Source organism: Melanotaenia boesemani, chromosome 20 (assembly GCF_017639745.1).
Source record: "Melanotaenia boesemani isolate fMelBoe1 chromosome 20, fMelBoe1.pri, whole genome shotgun sequence".
Taxonomy (NCBI): Eukaryota; Metazoa; Chordata; class Actinopteri; order Atheriniformes; family Melanotaeniidae; genus Melanotaenia; species Melanotaenia boesemani.
The window spans coordinates 5,836,929-5,858,065 of NC_055701.1; the positions used below are offsets into that span (position 1 = coordinate 5,836,929).

The window sequence follows — 21,137 nt, forward strand, 5'->3', positions numbered from 1 at the left end:
GAAAACTGAAAGGATAGTGGGGTAGGGATGGGAGTCGAAACTCAGGAACCGGTTCTAAATTTTGCAAAGCACCAGAATCGTGCACCACTGGGTTTATCAATGCTCTCTTTCAGTGTCGTTCTGGCTTTAATTCAGACCAGTCGTCATATTAATGGAATAACTTCTTGCCTTCTGTAGATACTGGAAAGTTCATTACTGACCAGCTGTAAGTTTTCCTCCTACTGGTTAAAATATTCCTGCTGTTTCTCTGTCTGTGAGCTGTTAGCTGTTCGTTACCTTAGCGGTTAGCTCACCTGTAGCCACAGGTGTGTATATGTGCTTCATGCATACTTTAGTGGCCTGTAGTCATGCACATTGTTAATATAATTCATTCTGAGAGTATGGTGAAACAGTGTGGGGGGAGGTATTGCAACGTGCTTTCGGGCCATGTACAACACAGTGAATATAAATTTAGTTTTATTCTATGAAGGCTAGAAGTAGCTGCAGCACAAAGCTGGGAAAACTCAGACACCTGCAACACATGAGGCAAAGCCATGCAGCAGGAATGATCTGCACTGGCTGGGACTTCTAAATAGTTGTTTTAGCCTCATAGTAAATAATGTAGATTGCCATGACAGTATAAATATCATGGCCTTTTTTGCACATGCATGTGCTGCTTTTTCAAACTGTTGAACTATTCACTGAAGATGACTGCAAAAAGTTGAGCTGTTCACAATGCTGACCCAGGTGGACAGAGAAGTCTACATCCCTCTCATCATCGCTGCTGGTGGAGGCGGACGGGGCTACAGCAGCCAATCAGAGACCCAGCTGGAGCAGATGGACTATGATCCCGCCCAACCGGGACGCAACGGGAAGTCCCAGGCTGCAGGTAGACTACACAGCTTTAAAATGATGCTGCTACAGGTCTCACAGCTGTAACAGGACATTATGTGCAACTACAGAAAACAAGAAAAGAGCTAAAAGAGAATGAGCCATGTTCATTTGTACATTAACTACACTTGTATGCACACTCGTATAGCCTGAAGGTGTTTACTTAAATCTTAATGTATGTCATAAATATTCCACCTCTTTGTGCCGCTGGCTGTGTTAAAGCAAGGGAAAAAAGACAGTGTTGCTCTCATGTTTATTCATAACGCACACCTTGTCCACACCTCATTACAGGGCAGGAGTAAATGTAAAGCAACATTAACACACACTGCAGGTTCTATGTGCTTCTTGTAGAAGTCAAACAAAGAACAGATATTGATTTTTTTCCCTCTTTTCAAAGCTTAAGGTTTACTTTTGAGAAAGGTCTATGTATGAAAAATGAAATATTTAGCATGTCTGGTGAGGGTTTCTCTAGTGAGGGGAAATGTTTGCTTGTTCCTGTCAGGTCCCAGAGAAAAACGAAGGAAATGAAAATAGAGAATTAAATTGTTTTGCATTGGGGATTACTGTAAACCTAATTACCTGTAAATTTAATCTCAGCATACCACATCTCCCTAAAGGGATTGTGTAATAAGGGACCGATGCTTGCATGATTAAGTGTTCTTTGTTTGCATTGCCTTGCATTGTGAACCACTTTACACGTGTTTATGGTGGACAGGTGGAGGTGGAGGCTGGAATGACAGTCTTCCTCCGAGCCAGGGTGGCAGACCGCTAGTGCTGGGGGGCCAGGGAGGGCAGGCCTGTCAAAAGTTCTGGCAGACCCGCGGCGGCTTCGGAGGCGGCGGCGGTGGCTGCATGTCTGGTGGTGGCGGAGGAGGTTACAGAGGTTAGTTCCTGACTGACCAAGCTCCAGAAAAGCTTCATAAACAAAGCTGTCAGGTTTGGGGCAAGTTTACATGTATGATGCCATCTGCACTTCATTTTGAATGTGAATGAGTTTCTGTAGACCAGGGATCAAACTAAATCCTAAAGATAGCTGCATGTCCTCCTACTCTAACTGATCAATTAAGAAGCAAGACGAGTTTATTTGTATGGACAAAGACAAATTAAAGAGAGAAGAAGGAGAATTAAAACAACAAAAAAGAATAAAAGAAATTAAATAGAAACAGAACAAGCTAAAATAGAGAAAAACATATGAGAAAAATAGATGTGCAATCATTGTAAATAAATTAGTCAAACATACACTAGTAGCTCTCTTTATTTTCTCATAATAATGCCCTATAATTTCCTTCAATAACAACAGGTTAAGGTCAAGTTTATTTTTAGATCACATTTACTACCACTGTAGCTGCCCAAGTGTTGTACAATGAAATAATATTAAAAATATAAAACAAATAACATAAATCATAAAAAAAAATTGAACAAAATAGAAAGTGTAAATAAATGTCAAGCTCAAATCTTAAGTCAGGGCGTAAAACCAGAACGTTTGTGAGAAGCTCTAATCTGAAGAGGCAGTGTTTAGGAGCCAACAAAAGCTCTATCACCCCAGATATGATCCTGGAACATGGAAACTCCAGGAGGATCTGGTTGAAAGCCTCAGAGCGCCAACTGGAGCAAGCTGGTGTAGCAACTCTGACTAATATTATGGATCCAAACCATTTAAAGTAAAAAATCTTAAACTGAATCCTAAAACCAACAGGAAGCCAGTGAAGAGCAGAGGTGATATGATCCTCCCCTCCAGCACACGAGCAGCTCCAGTCAGACCAATCTACAAGCGATGAGGTGACTGGTCTAAACTGGGAGAAAAGGAGTTGCAACAGACACATAATGAGCTAGTGGATGACTTTTTCCAAATCTCTGGTTGGTAGAGCTTCTGGTAGAAGATTTCTAGCCTGAAGTCGACTGTCAGACATCAGTAGACCAAGAACACTATGAACGCCATTTAGTTGCTCAGATTTACCAAATATATACCTTGTTTTCTTTCATTTAGATTAGAAAGATCAAAGCCAGCCAAGCTTATAAATCCTTTAGACCAACTGACCTTTAGACTGACCCCCAGAGAGGTCCCCAAAGAGCACAGGGGGTCCATGACAGAGGTGACATGTAAAATGACGACAGCAGCAGACTTAAGTCTTCAGATCCTTATGGGACCCAACAACTAAGAGGAGTGCTGTTTAAGAGAGTGAGAAGTAAGACCAGAACCTGTTTAAGGCAGTGCCTCTGACGCCTACACACTCATGAAACATGAAAAGGGATCTGGTGGGCTGCAGCCAGGTCTGAAAGCATCAGAATGGCAGAGGATCCCAAATCAATAGTTAAAAGAAGATCATTAAAAACCCATAAAGGGGGCGTTTCAGTACTCTGGCACAACTTGAAACCAAACAGAAAATTTTCTAAAATCTTGTTAAAATGCTGGATATTGTTGCATTTAGCTGCAGTCAGCCAGTTCTCGCTTTATAAGGTTTTTGTGCCCTTCGATGACACATGTACACACAGAAGGAAAACAGGTTGGTGGAGGCGTTATTTTCTGACTACTCATAATTTCTGTCAGTGTTAACTGTGCGTGTTTGACCTCCTCGTTTCTAGGTGGTAACACCTCACTAGATGACAACCCCAAAACTGATGGTGATGATGGTACATCCTTCCTCGGCCCGGACGGAGAGCCCTTCCTGTATCCCCTGAAAGGTAAAGTCAGATTATCAGTAGCCGGCTCACATCGTCAACAAACTAGTATATGATTCCTCTGTTATTTTCAGTAGTAAATATTTTATTCTCCTTGACGTATTGCTTCTCTAATGATTACAGTGAAGTAGTCAGCAATGGAAACCTGCTGTTCCACCTCTGCTCTTTCCTTCTTGTACATTTGAACATGGCAGACATTTAAAACACTATTTGACCGGAATCATAAGTAGTTGCTACAAAAGCTTGTTAATACTTCTCGACTTGGATTTACAGAGAAGTAGAAGTAGGAAATAAACGAGAAACTCACACTGAAGTGTTCTTTTAAATGAGTTTCTAGACTGCGGTAAAATAATCGCCTCCATCTGTCACACTGAGGTTTAGCAGAGGTGGTGCTGTCTGCTGAAGAACCTCGGTAATCCTCACTTTTCACCCACCTTCCTCTATGATTTTCTGTAAATATAAATGACTTTCTTCTTACATTGCACACCTTATTTTCCTCTGTAGTTTCAGCTGCTGTGATATGAATAAACATGGAATTTTGATAGATATCAAAATCTCGTTCACACATCTCTATTGCTTCTTTCCCACAGCTTTTTGTAAAAAAAAAAAAATAGCTTGAATAAAGATTGTAATTGACAGCAAGTTAGGACATAGAACATTTAATTTAAAATAGGAAAAATAAATGAATGCTAAATTATTAAGTGATTTGATTAATTTGGAGCTGATTTAGGGTAAAACACAACCACGTCTCATCACTTTTTCCTGATTCACATTCAATATTTATCCTCCACAACAACATGGTGTCATTTACTGATTCAGAGACGTGGATTCAGGGGTGGCAACAACAAAAACAATTAGTGAAAACAATGGAAGTGAGGGAAACACTTAAAAAAGTTATTCATTGTCAACCGGTTTGATAAACAGTAATGATCTGATGATTAACTTTATGCTCACCATCATTCATCATTCAGGACACCGAGCTGACGTTTGTCATTTATCATTTGCAGCATGTGATTGGTGTCACTTTGAGAAATTACTGAACTCAGATTTAAATAATTTTTTAAAAGCCATCTACTGTGTTTATTGAAAAAAAAATCAATATTTATGTCCAGCAATACAGCAAACTACTTCAGAAATGATGCAAAAGAAATAAAGTCATCCAGTCCAGATGCTGTTAGGAACTGAGGAATGTTTATTGAAGAGGTTTATTGAATCTTGCTAAATTTGCTCATATAAAAGAGAGAAAAAGAAATATACAGTATATACATGTAATAAATTAACTATTTTGTGAGATTTCCCATTTATTTAAACTATGGACTCTCAACCTTTTTTTTCTTGAAGTCGCTGTATGTGTAACTATGAGATTGTTGTCATCCCTAAAACCTGGTCTGCATAACAACCTGTAGTGGTCATGAGAATAATCCATATGATTGTAACAGTCATGATGGCTGTAGCCTAGAGGTGACGCAGCGATCAAGCTTTTTACAGGAAGTGTGTCACTACTGAGCATATTTGAGGCCGACTGAGATCAGCTGAGGCGGTATAGAGATATCTGATTAGGATGCTTCCTTTTTGAAAAGATTTGAATCAAAAAGGCCGGAGTGAATGGGCCCTCTCTGGAGGTCTTTTGAGCGACTCTGGGGGAACCTGCTGCCTCTGCGACCCGATCTAGTTAAGCAGAAGATGGATGGATGTCTCCAGTGCTTATTCCAAACATGGTTCCACATGACATCTAATGAAAACATATCACAGGTCTGGACACACCTGCTCTGGTACTTTTGACTCTAAGTGTGTAACAGCTGTGTTTGATACTGTTTATCCTCACAGTGGCATTTAAAAATCCGTTGAATATGTCATGATTTTATGTTGTATGTGCAGATCTAGTTGTAATAAAATCACTACCTCAGTGCAGTGAATCAGAAACCCATACAGTTGTTTAACTAAAACTAAATCCTAATCCTGCTCCTCGTTCTAGCAGACCCCTCAACATAACTGTGTCTAAAGATCCACATCATTAGCATGCAGTCAGCAGCTGGATTCAAGACATTTGCATTCTTCCTTGGAAACCATTCCAGTGTTGTCTGGGTTTATATTTATGTGTGTGAACTTAGAACCGATAAGAGAATCATGTGGAAAAATGGTTGAGAAAATAGATTCTGCAGAAAGCACTGGCTTTGCTTACTAAATAGCACATGACCAAATAGCACTGGTCATAACTAATTCACAATAAACTGCTTTGTCCCTGCTTGCTGCTGGTCACAATTTTAAAAAATGTGCTTATTTATATCAAAATTGAGAAAATGATGTAAAATCTGTTTAAAACTCTTCATGGCAGGAAGTGCTCGTTCCATGGAGGACAGTGAGTTTGCAGACTTTGCTCCAGACACACTACAGCGGATTGCTTCTGGCTCACACACCATGACAGAGGATCAGTAAATTAATATAGTTTAAGCAAAAAAAAACTTGGCTTTAATTACAGACTGCAAGCCAAAAACCCATATAGATGTGTACGTCTTGTGCACAGGCCAGGCAGCAAGGAATGCCGATGATATTACCAAAAAAAACAAGCTTCTGTTTCAGTGCAAAATTAGTACAAAAGTCTAGTTTCCTTTGCTGATGTGATTGAAGGCTTGTCAGTGTTGTAAGGATGGATACCAGTAGGAGTTTAAGAGCAAATATTCTCATGTATGTAGATTATATTTAGTTATATCAATAGTTTTATCAGTTTTGTGTTGCACTGCAGAACTTTAAAATCTAAGGGACCACCACAGCCAAACCCATTAACCCAGCCCAAGGGCAAGGGCAGCATAATGAAATCTACAGAAGTTAAAATCTGATATCTGCAAATGACGACTTCAAAGCAAAATGGCTGACTTCCTGTTTAGGCCATCACTTCAGGAAGATTTTTTTTGTCTGCCCTGGCATGTAGAATATGTATCCTAAGTTTCATAAAGATTAATGAGGTGCAGTGATGGAGCTGGCACAATAGGGGGCACTGAAGGGAGGAGGGTATGCTTTGGTGATATTTGGGGCAAGTGAAATGCAATTCATAAAGACATAAAAAGAATCCTGAAGAAGAAGACAAATAATAAATGCTTGCATTTCAGTAGGCCTCCACACCACCTTCAGGGCTCAGGCCTAATGATTCTCTTTTAAGTTCAAGTTTTATTTTTTTTATAAGAATTTTAACATCAGAATCATTATAAGCCATTAGTTTTTTAGTCCCATTCATATCTTTGAAGTCATTTATTTAAAAAAAAAAGGATGAAGTTAAAAAGTTTCCTCATCTTGAGCTTGCTATGCAAATCTGGCTGTTTGTTTTTGAGCTGCTTAGATAAGTTCAAGGTGTTTCCTTGTTTCCAACCACATGCAGCACAGCATCATTTGAATAATAGATCTTTTTTCTTCTCTGGGACTTCCTGATCATCCTCAGTTTCCTAACCTTTATGCAAGACACACATCTGGAAATCAGACTGAGCTACAGTTTGTTTTCTGAAATGTGGAGGTAATGAAAAGCTGGAAGGATGATGCAGGATGATGATGGCGGGGAGGATAAGATCTAGGAAAGTTGCACTTTAATCAGGAACATTTCCAGTAAATTTACTCATTTCAACATCCTCAAAATATTTAATCTGTGCCTGTGTGTGCCTTCAGCTATGGAGGGAGATGGTGAGGTGATCATCAGCCCCGTTCAGAACTGCAGCCACTGCGAAAGCGGCGAATGCCACGAGAACAAGGACAGCATCATCTGCTACTGTGATGAAGAGCTCATCCTGGCACCAGACGGTGTGTCCTGCCACAACGCCTCAGGTCTGACTTATTGTTCTTATGCAGCACTGCTCGTGTAATGGCAAGCTTATAGTCCGACTCTTTTTTGCAGGGTTAGGAAATGAGACCAAATTGAGAAAGGAAAAATGATTTCAACTAAACTGTACCTTTAATAGACTAAGACTCAGAGAACAGATAATTAATTTATCTCCAAAAGTAATTAGACCTGGAAAGGTCTGTGCTTTGCAGAATCTTCTGCGGAAATGTTTTATAGAGCTTTAATCAGTCGTAATAATTATTAATAAGTAGGCTAAGATAACTGGTTCATAAAAATGTATATAACAGTTTAATGTGCCATTGTCACATAAAACATCTCTTTTCTAATATGTTAGGGGTTAGTGACAGCTTTACCTGGATTCTGATGTTGTATCTGGTTGTCCATGTCCAAGCATTAAACTGCAACAAGAGGATGGAAATTTCCCCCTCAGCTATGAATTGTAATCTTAAGAGAAGTAAACATTTATGAATGTAGATCTCACATTGATTAACATGACTCTAATATCCTAATGACCCAGAGTGTGTGCTTGTCCTGTAGTATGATCTCCAGATCTGATCTGATTAATGACAAGCATAGGATAATGATATGATGCTGGGTCGTAAAAGGTCACAGCCTCAATATGGTTTCTGCCGGTGTGCAGGTTTGTTCCTCTGCTTAGACAAGAGAAAAGAGATCCTCCCCTTCCCCACTGAAGACGAATTGTCATGCACCAGCCATCGCTACTCCTTTGCTCTGTTGTGTCATCTCTTTCACATCATTAATTAAGTTGGGGATCTGTGTGGCGAAGTGAATGTTAATACTCAACAGGGGAAGATAGCAACTGTATAACGCTGTTGTTTCCTCTTGTCGTGCAGAGGCGTCCCTGACGCCCCATCAGCCGTCTCTCTCCCACCTGGCCCTCGGTCTGTCTGTGGGCACCTCAGCCCTCATCGCCGCCCTGCTGCTGGTCGTTTCTGGAGTCATGATAAGTAAGTGCAAACAAACCTTAATCATTAGTTAGTCTTAAGTGTTCTAATTGGCACTCATATAAATTTTAAATCAACATCTAGTCCCTGCATTCTTTTTAAAGAGCAACCTGCAGATGAATAGCTCTAGTGGCTTCAGGAGTAGTAACATGTTGCAAGAAACGAGGAGCTTTCGAATACTGCAGCCTAACACTGGACCAAAACAGGTTGATGGGGATACCGAGGAAACCGTCATACGCTTTCTGTGTCACAGTTGTGAATCCCACATCTCATCAGGACCTCCAGTAAATGTCACACAGCTGTGTTTTTTCTTACATTATGCTGCAGTGAAGTCCTGTCTCTGAAAAGCACGAATAACACCATCTGCCTGATTCGAGCTGCTAAGACACATTACCACCTACACGGTATGTAATGTTGAAGCAGATGAGACTCCCTGAAGTAGCACAAGTCACTATCTAATCAGCCAATCACATGACAGCAAATCAACACATTTAGTCATTAGACATGGTCAAGATGACTTGCTGAATTTCAAACTGAGCATCAAAATGAGAAAGAAAGAGGATTTAAGTTACTTTGAATGAGGGATGGTTGTTGAGCTCAGAATTTGAGAAACTGCTGATCTACTGGAACTCACCAAAACTGGACAATAGAAGATGGAAAAACATTGCCTGGTCTCTATTTCAGCTCAACATTCAGATGGTAGTGTCCAAATTTGGTGGAAATATCATGAAAACATGAATCTATCCTGCCTTAGAGCGACGCTTCAGGCTGCTGGTGGTGTGATGGATATTTTCTTGGCCCCTTAGTCACCAGATCTCAATCCAAGAGAGCAGCTTTGGGATGAGATGGAATGAGAGATTCTCATCATGGATCTGCAGCATGTCAATATGGAGCAAAATCTCTCAGGAACATCTATGACACCAAGAATTAATGCAGTTCTGAAGATGAAAAGTTCAAATTAAACTCAAACTTCCACAAAACATCATACATGTCTTTTCCTAATAATTCAACCTTTAAGATTAATTATATTTTGGACCAAAGAAAACAAAGAAAAGGTAGACTGGACTTTTTTATTCATAGTTTACAGTTTGAACTTGACAGTTGCACTTTGCATCTACACATGTACCAAAAGTCTGTCAGGGATGGAACGACAGAACTGTTCTATTATCTGAGGGTTAATAATGATTCAGTGTGATTGTTAAAATGGTTGTGAAAACACACAATCATACAAATACTTGTTCATTTTATAGTACCAGCTTTGTGTCGACTTGGAGAACCATGTTTCATTCACAATCTACTAAAAGAAGTGTTACAGGCTGTGTGCATCATCATCATCCTCCCTACACTTTTAATTACACCATCCAAACCAGCATAGTAAAAATGCAGTATATCTTTATAAAAGAGTATTTATTTCACACAGATTCTACCTTTAACATTCAAAGTACAGCATGCTTAGTAATCTATACTACACACCACATGGTTGTGATTCAGGGTGTGCAGACTGACTGCACGTGTGGACCACGGCTCCCGTAGAAACTATAGTAAAAATTGCATATCTGTGTTGCACACTCGACTATAATGGGGCTCTTGAGATCAATGTGTTGTTCAAAGTCAGGCTGTATGGAAGATTAATATTAAATGATCCTTTTCAATGCCAACATGTCAGTTCAGATGTTATTTATATGCCCAGTTCAGTTCCCTAAGATCTTGAATTATCTGATGCTTCAGACAATTTTCAACACAGTGAAGCAGATGAAAGTATGAAAAATCTTCGAAAAAAGCTTCTTTGAGTGTGAATGGGTGAAAGCCATTGGGATTAAAACCCTAGAATCCCGCATTGTTTGTGCTCCTCTAAGTTAGCATTTTTAGTTTTTATAGCATTTAAGTTGCGTGTGTTTGGTGTAAACAAACAGCAACCAGTTGTTCATAAGAGCCCAGTCTGTTATTGAAAAATTAGGATCTGCAGGGGGGTTGTATGTCATTCATTTAATGACTGTATTACCTCATTACACGTTGAAAATACTTGTTCAAACCTTATCGTTCAGCTTTGAAATACACAATAGGGTGTGTCTTAATACAGAAATATTTTTGTTACTGTTACAATACTAGTTGGGGAAATACCACATGTCCAAACGTGTTTCATCCTCTCCATTTAAAACCAATGAACCAACTAAAGGGCTCCATCATCAGCATCAGTTTGTGTTGAATTGAGAGGAAAAAAACAGGTTGAATTATTTGAATCACCAGCAAAAAAACAATGCTTATTTTGAAAGTTATGAACAGTAAAAGAGAAAATAACGTAGGAGCTTCCATGTGCTTTCTTTCACTTTACTATGCATGATTAACACTCAGTAATTTATTCTATAACAAGCACTGACATTTTGGACATTGTAATGGTGCCTAATCAGTGCTGATGAAAAGTCCTGCAGTTCACAATGGAGCTACACTTTTATAGCACAAAGAGTGAAGCTTGCAGCCAACGCAGAATCCTGTCTGCCTGAAGCTTTCAGGCAATAACGCCCAGACATATGCAGTCATTGAGCCATCACCCTCCACACACACACACACACACCTGCTCACAGACCTGTGCATGTATCCATACTCCCATACACACATTAGTGGAGGAGGTGGAGGCGAATGCAGACTGACTGTGTGAAGAATGAAACGTGTTCAAGATGGATGACTGCTTAGCCGGCAGCTGACGGCACTCGTACATTAGACAACACTTGGTAAATAAATAACTCCCCTGCACACGTTAATACACACAGATAATTCGCCCTGCAACTAATATGTTTACAGCTGGGGTCGGGGCTTCTGGCTCTGAAAGCTGTGGCTTCAGACTGTGCTGCTGTCCAACATGACATGCATTCATTTGCAATATTGAAGAGGAGAGTGAAAAGTAGTTTTATGCTTTGCATTCCTCTTTGTTAATGCATTTGAATATTTAATATGAGGTTGTAGATATTAGGGTTTATTACTAAACATCTGAATATCTTGTACATATAGAGCAGCAGGGACTAATGTATCATTGCAATGGTTGATGTATAAATGTCTTTAGAGAAATTGCATCTCTTAATAGCTTTTGCTTTGTAAGTTCTGGCAGCCAACAATAATTTTCTACAAGAAGATGAGTTCAGAAGTTTGTTTTATCTTTCCAGTGTACAGGCGTAAACACACAGAGCTGCAGTCCATTCAGCTGGAGCTGCAGAGTCCAGATTGCAAGCTCAGTAAGCTGCGGGCCTCCACCATCATGACAGACTACAACCCTAACTACTGCTTCGCCGGCAAGACGGCGTCGGTCAACGACCTGAAGGAGGTGCCGCGACGGAACATCTCTCTCACCAGGTAAAAGATTCAACATCTGAAACCAACAATCCTGTAATCTGCAAGCTGTGCAGGACTTAGAGCCTCAAAGGGGCAATTACTGATTCCACAACAACAGTCTGAACTCAGCAAATAGCACTATGTACACAGTGATTTGGCAGATTGAATTCCTCAGGATTAATTCCATCATTGATCAAATAAAATTTTTTCAGCTGATGCTAAATTTTATTCAATCTTAAATCTGAATGTTTAATAAAAGAAAAGCGATTCTGTCAGAACAGTGTTTAAATATGCAGCATTATTGCAAATATAATTTCTCCAAACTTACATTTTTCAAGTAAACTTAGCAAATAATTTGCACAGAATAATAAATGGGACTTCCCACATTTCAGAAACTCTTAGTGAAAAGTAAATCCACCCTTTCTTTCAATTTCTCTGAAACAGCTTCCTCACCCTACAAAATGCCAAATGGAGACAGGCATTTTCTTCCATCATTTGAATATAGGAAGGATCCTCATGTTTTTAGTGGGATTTTAGTCAGCTGAAGCTTACATTGGCTGGCCAAGTACAATAAAATACAAATGCATTCTCTTTGTAAAGGTCAGGTCCTTCATGAATGCTGCAGACTTCAATCCAAAGTCCAACTAATTGCTCTTAATGACAGCAACTTATAATAAAATTCTCCGCCACCTGCTGCAAAGTGGTGTCTCATCCATCCATCTGCTCTATCATGAGTCACTATCATTTAAAATATCCCCATCAAGTCATTGCTTGGTGGTTTCACATCAAAAGCTGCATCTGTCTGAAAGAAATAACATTTACAACTTTTCAGTAATATTGTTTTAAGCCACATTATCCCTCAGTGCACAAATACATGTTACTTAAAAGTAATTAAAACAATAAGTATTGATGTTTATGTGGTTTGGATTTGAGGGGAAACACTAATATTTGTATATGTTGTGCAACTATTATGAAAATCCCCCTGTTCAAACAATTTGAATATGATAGATTCATGAATATATTGTGAGGGAATAGCAGTTTAAATAAAGCCTAAAATATTAAAACCTAAAGTCTCTGAGTAGGTTGACTGTGGAGATTCGGGCAGCTGAGGAATTATTTGTGCAGAGACCTTTTACATTTTTAATGCCTCTTTTCTGTTGGTAGTTCATGAGTTTATCATCTTTGTGGTACTTTTTGATTTAATAAACAGGAATATTTTGTATTTATTGAAAAAAATATCAAGAGTTACACAAGTAAAGGATCAACTGAATTAGCAACTAAAGAGAAAATCAAAACTTTAACCATCTCTTAAATTTCATTCAGCACTTCGATTCTATGATAGGGTGTGAGTGAGATAAGGAGCTCGATAAGCATCTCAGCCATCAGCTGTTTACTTCAAATGTCTTCAGTTTGTAGTAGGAATCTCAGCTTTTCTGCTTAGTGATGGTTTGTTTGCCTGCAGGGGTCTCGGTCACGGTGCTTTTGGTGAGGTCTATGAAGGTGTAGCCGTGGGGATACCAGGAGAGCCAAGTCCTCTGCAGGTGGCGGTAAAGGTGAGTCTAAACCCACAAAAAATGTTTAGAAAGCTCAAACTTAGATGGAATCAGATGATTGTGTTGCTTTTCGTTTGATGACAACAGTCTTACTGTTTTTGTGTAACACTTGGTTTCTATTCACACCAGACCCTTCCTGAGGTTTGCTCTGAGCAAGATGAGCTGGACTTCCTCATGGAGGCTCTAATCATCAGGTAAAGGCAGCTTAAACAGTTCAAACAGCTCCCACTGTTACACATTACCAACAAGCACTTCTCTGCTGTGTTACTGTTTCTGCAGTAAGTTCAGTCACCAGAACATTGTGCGCTGTATCGGAGTCAGTCTGCAGGCCATGCCCAGGTTCATCCTGCTGGAACTGATGGCCGGAGGAGACCTCAAAAGCTTCCTGAGGGAGACCAGACCCCGGCTGGTGAGACACGCCGATGTGTCAAACATTATCTGTCACCACGCACACTTGTATGCATTGTGCACCTCTTTGTTTTTCCGGCACCAACATCAGCTTTGAAGTTATAGCAAACAGTTGCTCATTTACACATCAGACAGTTCCACGCAGCATCGCCATTCATTTATCTGTGTGTGTGTTCACCTGATGACGCGTCCGCAGGGGCTCTTTCTGGATCTTTAGCTGCTAAATGTTCCACTATGTTCGCCAGCTAGTTGCAAACTGTCTGCTGTTCGGTGCTGAGAAGGTAGTGTTTAGTTGTAGTTTGTTTTTTCCCTCTCCTTACTCAGTATGTTTACCACCGTTCCAGCTCAGCCAGACCATGTAACTGCACAACTGTCCTTGTCCCAGGGTACAAGTAGAGGAGGAGAATGTATGACTGAAGCATTGCTGACTCCACTGTAATAAGTGGTGATGACGACCCCGTTGAGTTTGTTAGTTTGGGGATTTTTCCAGCTGACCTGATGTGACACAGAACAAAAGAGTTGATGGACAACTTGGCTGGTGTCACACTGGTACAATTTTCTTTTTTTCTTTTTTTTATTTTGTAACAAGTCAGATGTCCTCTTTCTCTTGGTTGTTCTGTTATTCCAAGTCTTCGTCTTTTTCTGTTATTTATTGAGATTTAGTAGGCACATTCCTGTGGCTGTTGGTGCCCTGCAGCATCCCAAGACTGAAAAACCACACGTCACAACTTTTATTTCCAGCCCAGAGCTTCACTTCACAGCTTTACAGCCTCACGTCACATGCCAGCAACTGGCTGGAGAGAATTTGAAGCAAGATATAGTGTAAACTTTACTCCTATTTGAATTGTTTGTCATTATATTTATGGAACTTAGTTATAATGGCCAAAGTAGTACAGTCTGACTTTATCATAGTAACACATTACACATTAGGATATCAGCATTTGCCTTATTAAAGTATGATATTTTCATGTTAGAACAAAGCACAAAAAAAACAATTCTACATGTTTTTTTCTATCCTGTTGTCTCACACATGGGATGTCTGGTATCATGACAAATAAATATATATTTTACTCAGCCTCCACCATTGGAAAGTTAGGATTCTTGAGATTTGGATGATGTAAACCATTCTAGATTACATTTATAACTGTAAATTCAGTAAACACTTATTTCTCACCAGTCGCAAATGCAATTTACCTTTGAAGCCATACTGTAATCGAGTATTAGATGATACTGCAACAAAAACGCTCCTATCATCAGCAGAGGTCCCGTAAAACAAGTCTTTTATCCATTAAACCACATTTTGGCAAAAATTGCAGGATGTTAAGGGGTTAAAGAAGTCTTACAAATGATAACCGTATTGATGTTTAATCTATATTTTCACTTAATTGTAAAACAATGGGAGGAGATCCAACGGTAGCTGCAGTTAAGCTGATTTCTTTATTATTCAATGATCTGTTTTACTCAAGTTCTGCTTACATCAACGTTTTGTGTACATTAGAAACTTTAAAGAGATGAAGCATATCAATGAAGATGCTGCTGCCCTCAAAAATGAATCAAATTCCTGCAGAATTCCCTCCTTTTTTCTCTTGAATATCGTGTAGGTTTCTAGTTGTGTTTGTGACTTGTGCAGTTTTGTTTCCAGTTAGGAATCACCATGCAATATCACAAATCACTCATGCACAAATCACTAGAGCAATGCAAATCAAATCGGTTCTACGAGGACCGTAGTACTGCAGGTTTTTAGTGTATTCCTACTCCAACACACCTGACTCAAATTAAAGAGTAATCATGCTGAGGCCCTCATGGGATATTCACCAAAGCTTTAATCTATAAAGAAAAGCTGTGTCATACAAAATTTGAAATACAAAGTCACACCAAACAATGAAATACACACGCTAATTTAAATATACATCAGCCTTTGTATTTTTAGACCAACATTCCTTAATGACCCTGACAGAAAGGAACTCACTTATTTCTACCTTCAGATTCGTGTCATATTATAAGGTTATAAATACATTATAAATTGTTATAAAAACTAGACATACACCAGGGTACATGGTTAGATTCTCAACAATTAAAATTTTGTATTTGGGGAATGTATCAGAGTGATGTTGCTGTAATAGTTTCCTATACAAGAAACATCAACAGAATTAAAAGTTTAGTTTCCCAGAAAGACCAAGAGAAACTCATCCATGCATTCATCTCCAGTAGACTGGATTACTGTAATGGTCTTTTAACAGGACTTCCTAAAAAGAGCATTTAACATCTGCAGCTCATCCAAAATGCTGCTGCTAGAGTTTTAACCAGGACTAAGAGATCTGAACACGTCTCACCAGTTTTGAAGTCTTTACACTGGCTTCCAGTCAGTCACAGAATAGATTTTAAAACCCGTCTGCTTGTTTACAAATCCCAGAATGGTTTAGGCCCAGAATACATCTGTGATATGTTCAGAGAATATAAACCTAGCAGAGCTCTTAGATCCAAAGACTCTGGTCAACTAGTCCAGACCAGAGTCCAGACTAAACATGGAGAAGCAGCATTTAGCTGTTATGCTGCAAACAAGTGGAACAAACTGCCAGTGGAGATTAAACTTTCACCAAATGTCGACATTTTTAAATCCAGGTTAAAAACATTTATTTTCTCATGCGCCTATGCATGAAATCTGCATGTTAACTTTTTTTTTTTTTTACTTATCTTGCTTTTAATCATTTTAATGTAATTTATTATTTTATTGTGATTATGTGCTGATGCCTTTTACTATTTCTAAATATCTATAATGCCTTTGTTTTATGTAAAGCACTTTGAATTGCCCTGTACATGAAATGTGCTATACAAATAAAATGTCTTGGCTTGCCTTACAAAACCTTTGAGGCTTTATTGTACAGCGATGTAATTGGTTTGACTATTGCCTGACTTCTTTGAGACCAGCAACAAATACAGCAGTTAATGAAAATGTTTCATACAATCTTGATTCATTTTAATTATATAAACTGTGTTTTCCATCTCCTTTTTCCCCCAAATCTGCCGCATATATACTGACTTAAATCTCATTCTGTCTCTTCTTTTTATGTTTAGGATCAGCCATCCAGCCTGACAATGATCGACCTTCTCAATGTGGCCAGAGACATTGCTAAGGGCTGCCAGTATCTAGAGGAGAACCAGTTTATACACAGGTACTTCACCAGATGGCGGCACATTTTGCAAAGCATCTGCTAAAACAAACATGACTCACAAGTGAAAGGAAATAATAAACTCTGTGATTCAGCCTTTGTCTCAGGTTGCAGGTGGAAATTAGAAGCTTTGCTAAAGTCTGGCACTGAACAGGTTGCTCTTTGAGGTCAATGTATTGCTGTGTATGTCCCTGTCATCTTAACAGAACAGAAAGATAGAGCAGAACACAAACAGGGGCATGCAATATGAGGCTGCAGATAATTGTATACATATGGAATGCTAATGTGCTTCCTGTAAACATTTGCCAGGATTCATCTGTTCGTGTCTGCTCATGTCCACAGTGTAACATATGGACTCTGCATGCCTCATGCTTTTTGTATGATAGCAGAAAGGACAAGTGATGAGTTGAGTTTCATAGCAGCCAGATGGGGTAGCCGGCTTGCCTTTTTACGGTCTGTATCCAAGCCACAAGTAAACAGAGTTTATCCATTTTCGCTGTAGTAGGTGAAATATGCAAGGATGTGGCTTAAGAATTTTAAAATCCATCTCTTGGACTTGTTGACAAAGATCTCCTTCCTGGTCAGGTCAGAACTAGTTATTTATTTGTATCAGGACAATGAATAGCATGTCCACCTTTCTTGGGGTTTGTTTTTTTATTCCTAGGTGTTGGCAGTGAAAAAAAGAGCCTATTAAACTTGTTTGGTCCAATAAAGCACAGTACTGTAAAGCTCCATCAATCCACTTGAATTTCCACTGGAGACTTATGATAGTCCACACAACCTGATCTTCTGCCTCCAGAGCTTTTATTAAAATTCCTCCTAACACCCTCCTTGAGGCTAATTTCAGTTTTATGGACATGTGTTTACTTGAGGTTGAGGAAAGGGCAGGGAATGAATAGAGGAGTGCTCAGAAAATGCAGCTTTTTCTCTGGGATTACAGGGCAGGATGATGAGCTGGGAAATGCTTCGACAGGTTAACTCGCAGGGTTAATGCTCCCAGAACAGCTAACTGAAGCTTTTGTGTGTGTTTGCTTACTTCTGTGTTGATCTGTGCACTTTATAGCCAGTAAATCTTGCAGTCTTACTTTTTTTTTTGTTGTTATTTTATTTTATTACAGGCTTAGCACTCACAATGGCAATTGTAAGCACCTATGAAGAAGCTTTGTGCTGAGGAGTTTGGAACATTTAATGCAACCACAGGTGTTAAAACAGGCTAATACAGACTGCAGTGAAATCTGTGTTAAGCTACACTTAAAAGTTACAGTAAAAAAGGTCAACAGTGATCAGTTAAAGATGCTTTAATAACGATTTGCTCTTACATCCCTGTGCTGCATGTTCAATATTCCTGTTCTTCTATTCAGTCTTCCGGTGGCAGTCAGTGACAACTGCTGAATTTAAAACGTTTCTCTTTGACTACTTATCACATATCCATGAACTCTGCCTTGACATTACACTAGTTTACTTTAGATGTAGCCTCTCATAAGGAAGTGTTTGTGTAAGTTTCCTGAGGCAACCAATAATGTCATGGCAGCCAACAGTGTAATCATTTTCGCTAAACGTTATCATGTTAATGGTAAAATCCTTTTAAAATGTAATAATCACACCCAACAACAATGTAATGATACATTAATCAGACATTTCTCAGAAATACACAAATCATTTGTAGTTTTTAGGTAGTTTGTACATAAAACAAATAGGTATGATTACATTATTGGCTTTTTTACATTTAAAATGGCAAGTATTGACAAGTATTAAGTTGATGGTTCCCCTTCAACCTGCCCATTAGTTAGACCATAATCATTTTTACTTTTAAAATATGCACTGAGAGAGACAGACCCAAGGCATGTGTGGGTCATCCATATTAGGCGTGCAAAAGGGCAGATAGTAAATCAATTGAGGTTTAGCAATAAAGTCTTTATAGATAGTTAGCATTTTAGCATGCTAAGTGCACTGTTGTTGGAATCAGCTCTAATTGCAAAGGGTACAAACCAAACACTGGCTAATCACCTGATGCCTTTTGTAACCTTAAAGCAGCACCGTGTAATTTGCTGACCTTGAAAATATGTGTTTCTGACTCATTTTGATGGCACGGTTACATTTGTTATGCACATTCCTGGAGCGGTCGTCGCCCAACAGCGTCCTGAGGCTTAGAAATTGCACTTCATAACTTTGTGGTCCAGCCTGGTTCATCACATTACAGCTGAGTTTTGCTTTACGCACTGTGTCACGCACCAGCAACTGGGTATCAACACAATGATCGTTTTGAACGTGCACCAGAGCCTATTCAGCAAAGAAATCCAAGAGGACATAGTTGGAGGAACATATAAAATGAGAGTCAACGTTGGACTGACTTTTACTGGCTGGAGAACATGGGTACATGTAGGATGCAAGATGGATGGTGAGTTAGCCATCATTAGGAGGCACCTCACTGAGAAAAGCTTGTTGGACTACAGAGCTTCCTACTTGTGAGAGTTTTATTGCACTTAAAATAATGAGTGTTGCTGTTATCAGTTGTAAAATTAACCATCATCTGGACTTTCTGTGCCCACAAACCTAACATTTGGCAGATGTTTTTACCTTTGTTTTTTAATTCTTTGACTCAAGTGCTATGCAAAAATAAACAAAACATACATGGCACACCTAGTAGAAAGGAACACCAAGAAGTAAAAAGCTTGGATATTTTATCCAAGTTTGAAGTTTGCAAGGACGCTGATGTAGAAGAGCCTCACAGTGCTGATATAGACTCTTGTTCATGTTTAAACGGGGCTTATGATAAGAGATTGTTCAGTCTTCCAGAGGCAGCTGAAAAGACTAAATGTTACGTTGGCATCAATAGGAAGCTCACACTGACAAGAAGCTGAAAGTGGCTTTAATTGTTCAGGTTACTGAAAGGAAACGGAACAGCAAATGGATGACCTTGAATCACTGCCGTTGTTACTTCAGACTGAATCACTTATCGGATTTAAAGAAGTTATGAGGTACTATAACTTGAATAGTTTTATAGATATACTTCTGGCACACTGACACAAACAGTGGGAGTTTCTGTCTTACAAAGCTCTCAGTTTAAATTCGTCCAAACAGCTTCTTTATCCTCATTGTGTCATTTCTAATATAATTGAATCAGTGTGGAGGCCAAACATCAAAACAATCTGTTACTGTCTATTCATCCACAGAGCTTAGTGCTGTAGTTTTCGTTGCTGCAAGATACTTATTTTCATCATTTCCTGTCTCATGATGCAGTTTGAGCCCAGTGTCACATGATGTTCTGTTATATTCAGCTTATTTATCGGCCTTGGTGCACAGTTGTCTGTCGTCTGATGAGGAGCAGCGTAGGAAAGTTGGATGCCTGGGGAGCAGAGAACAGTGTGTGGGCTTAGCTTTCCTTTCAATGAGAGAAGTACAGAATATATTCTCCCTTTTAAAATAAAGAAAAGCTAAACCAGAACAATGCAAATATAAGTTTTCCTTTTCTAACGCTCGCTATGCCTTCATATACTGCTGAACACTTAAATCAAGTCATCCAGGCTTGCACACTACACCCAGGGCAACTTGGGACTGAGAGTGAGCTTCAGATCCCACAGGGAGCAGCAGATGTTTCATATAAAGTGAATTTAATGTATGAAAAAGTCTGGTAAACTACTGTAGAGATGAGTCATAAAGCAAGCTGAGGATGCTCAGCCTGCATATCTCTCATGTTCACTGCATCCCTGTATATTAAAATGCTCCATACAGCTATGCAGTTGTACTCAGGGATCTAAGAGCATGTATGTGTCTTGTTTCAGGGACATTGCAGCTCGGAACTGCCTGCTGACCTGCAAAGGACTGGGCCGAGTGGCCAAGATTGGAGACTTCGGGATGGCTCGAGACATTTACAGGTATGATTTCGACACAAATCACCTACTTGTGTGAAGAGATGGGGCAGCTTGGCTTCCTAGTTCAATCAAATTAAATGCTGTCTCCATATGGAGCTGAGGCAAATTGAAGAGACAGCCAAAACCAAACTGAATGCTGAGGGGAAAAAACAAGAAAGGAGTAATCAGCATCAGCAGAGATATGCTTTCATGTTTCACATGGATGCACTGTATGAATATAATGAAGCAACTGAGACTATGATGAGTTGCAACAGAGCTAATGTTGATGTTTATTCCTTAGTCAATTATATGGTAGTGTTAAATAGAAAGTGCATCTCCTCTCAATTCAAAGGGTTTATGTACCTAGGCAGGAAAAAATAATCTTGTATTACCAGGATTTAAACTTCAGATTAACAATAATACATGGCATATTACACTGTCATCATCTATTTTACAAAGACTAAGCCAAAATGTCGAAGTAGTGTCTGGAA

At 39.2% G+C, this 21,137-nt stretch overlaps 1 protein-coding gene across 3 annotated transcripts in view; it reads left to right on the forward strand.

Annotated features, from left to right (window-relative positions):
- The window catches only part of alk (ALK receptor tyrosine kinase), a 478,089-nt gene that overhangs the window by 443,641 nt on the left and 13,311 nt on the right, over positions 1 to 21,137 (forward strand). For all 3 annotated transcript variants that reach the window (XM_041971293.1, XM_041971294.1, XM_041971295.1), the window contains 11 exons: positions 727 to 868; positions 1,586 to 1,753; positions 3,454 to 3,552; positions 7,204 to 7,359; positions 8,230 to 8,343; positions 11,499 to 11,685; positions 13,127 to 13,217; positions 13,347 to 13,411; positions 13,497 to 13,626; positions 16,701 to 16,798; positions 20,578 to 20,670. In XM_041971293.1, coding sequence (XP_041827227.1) covers positions 727 to 868; positions 1,586 to 1,753; positions 3,454 to 3,552; positions 7,204 to 7,359; positions 8,230 to 8,343; positions 11,499 to 11,685; positions 13,127 to 13,217; positions 13,347 to 13,411; positions 13,497 to 13,626; positions 16,701 to 16,798; positions 20,578 to 20,670 — 1,343 coding nt within the window. The remainder of the gene's footprint in view (positions 1 to 726; positions 869 to 1,585; positions 1,754 to 3,453; positions 3,553 to 7,203; positions 7,360 to 8,229; positions 8,344 to 11,498; positions 11,686 to 13,126; positions 13,218 to 13,346; positions 13,412 to 13,496; positions 13,627 to 16,700; positions 16,799 to 20,577; positions 20,671 to 21,137) is intronic.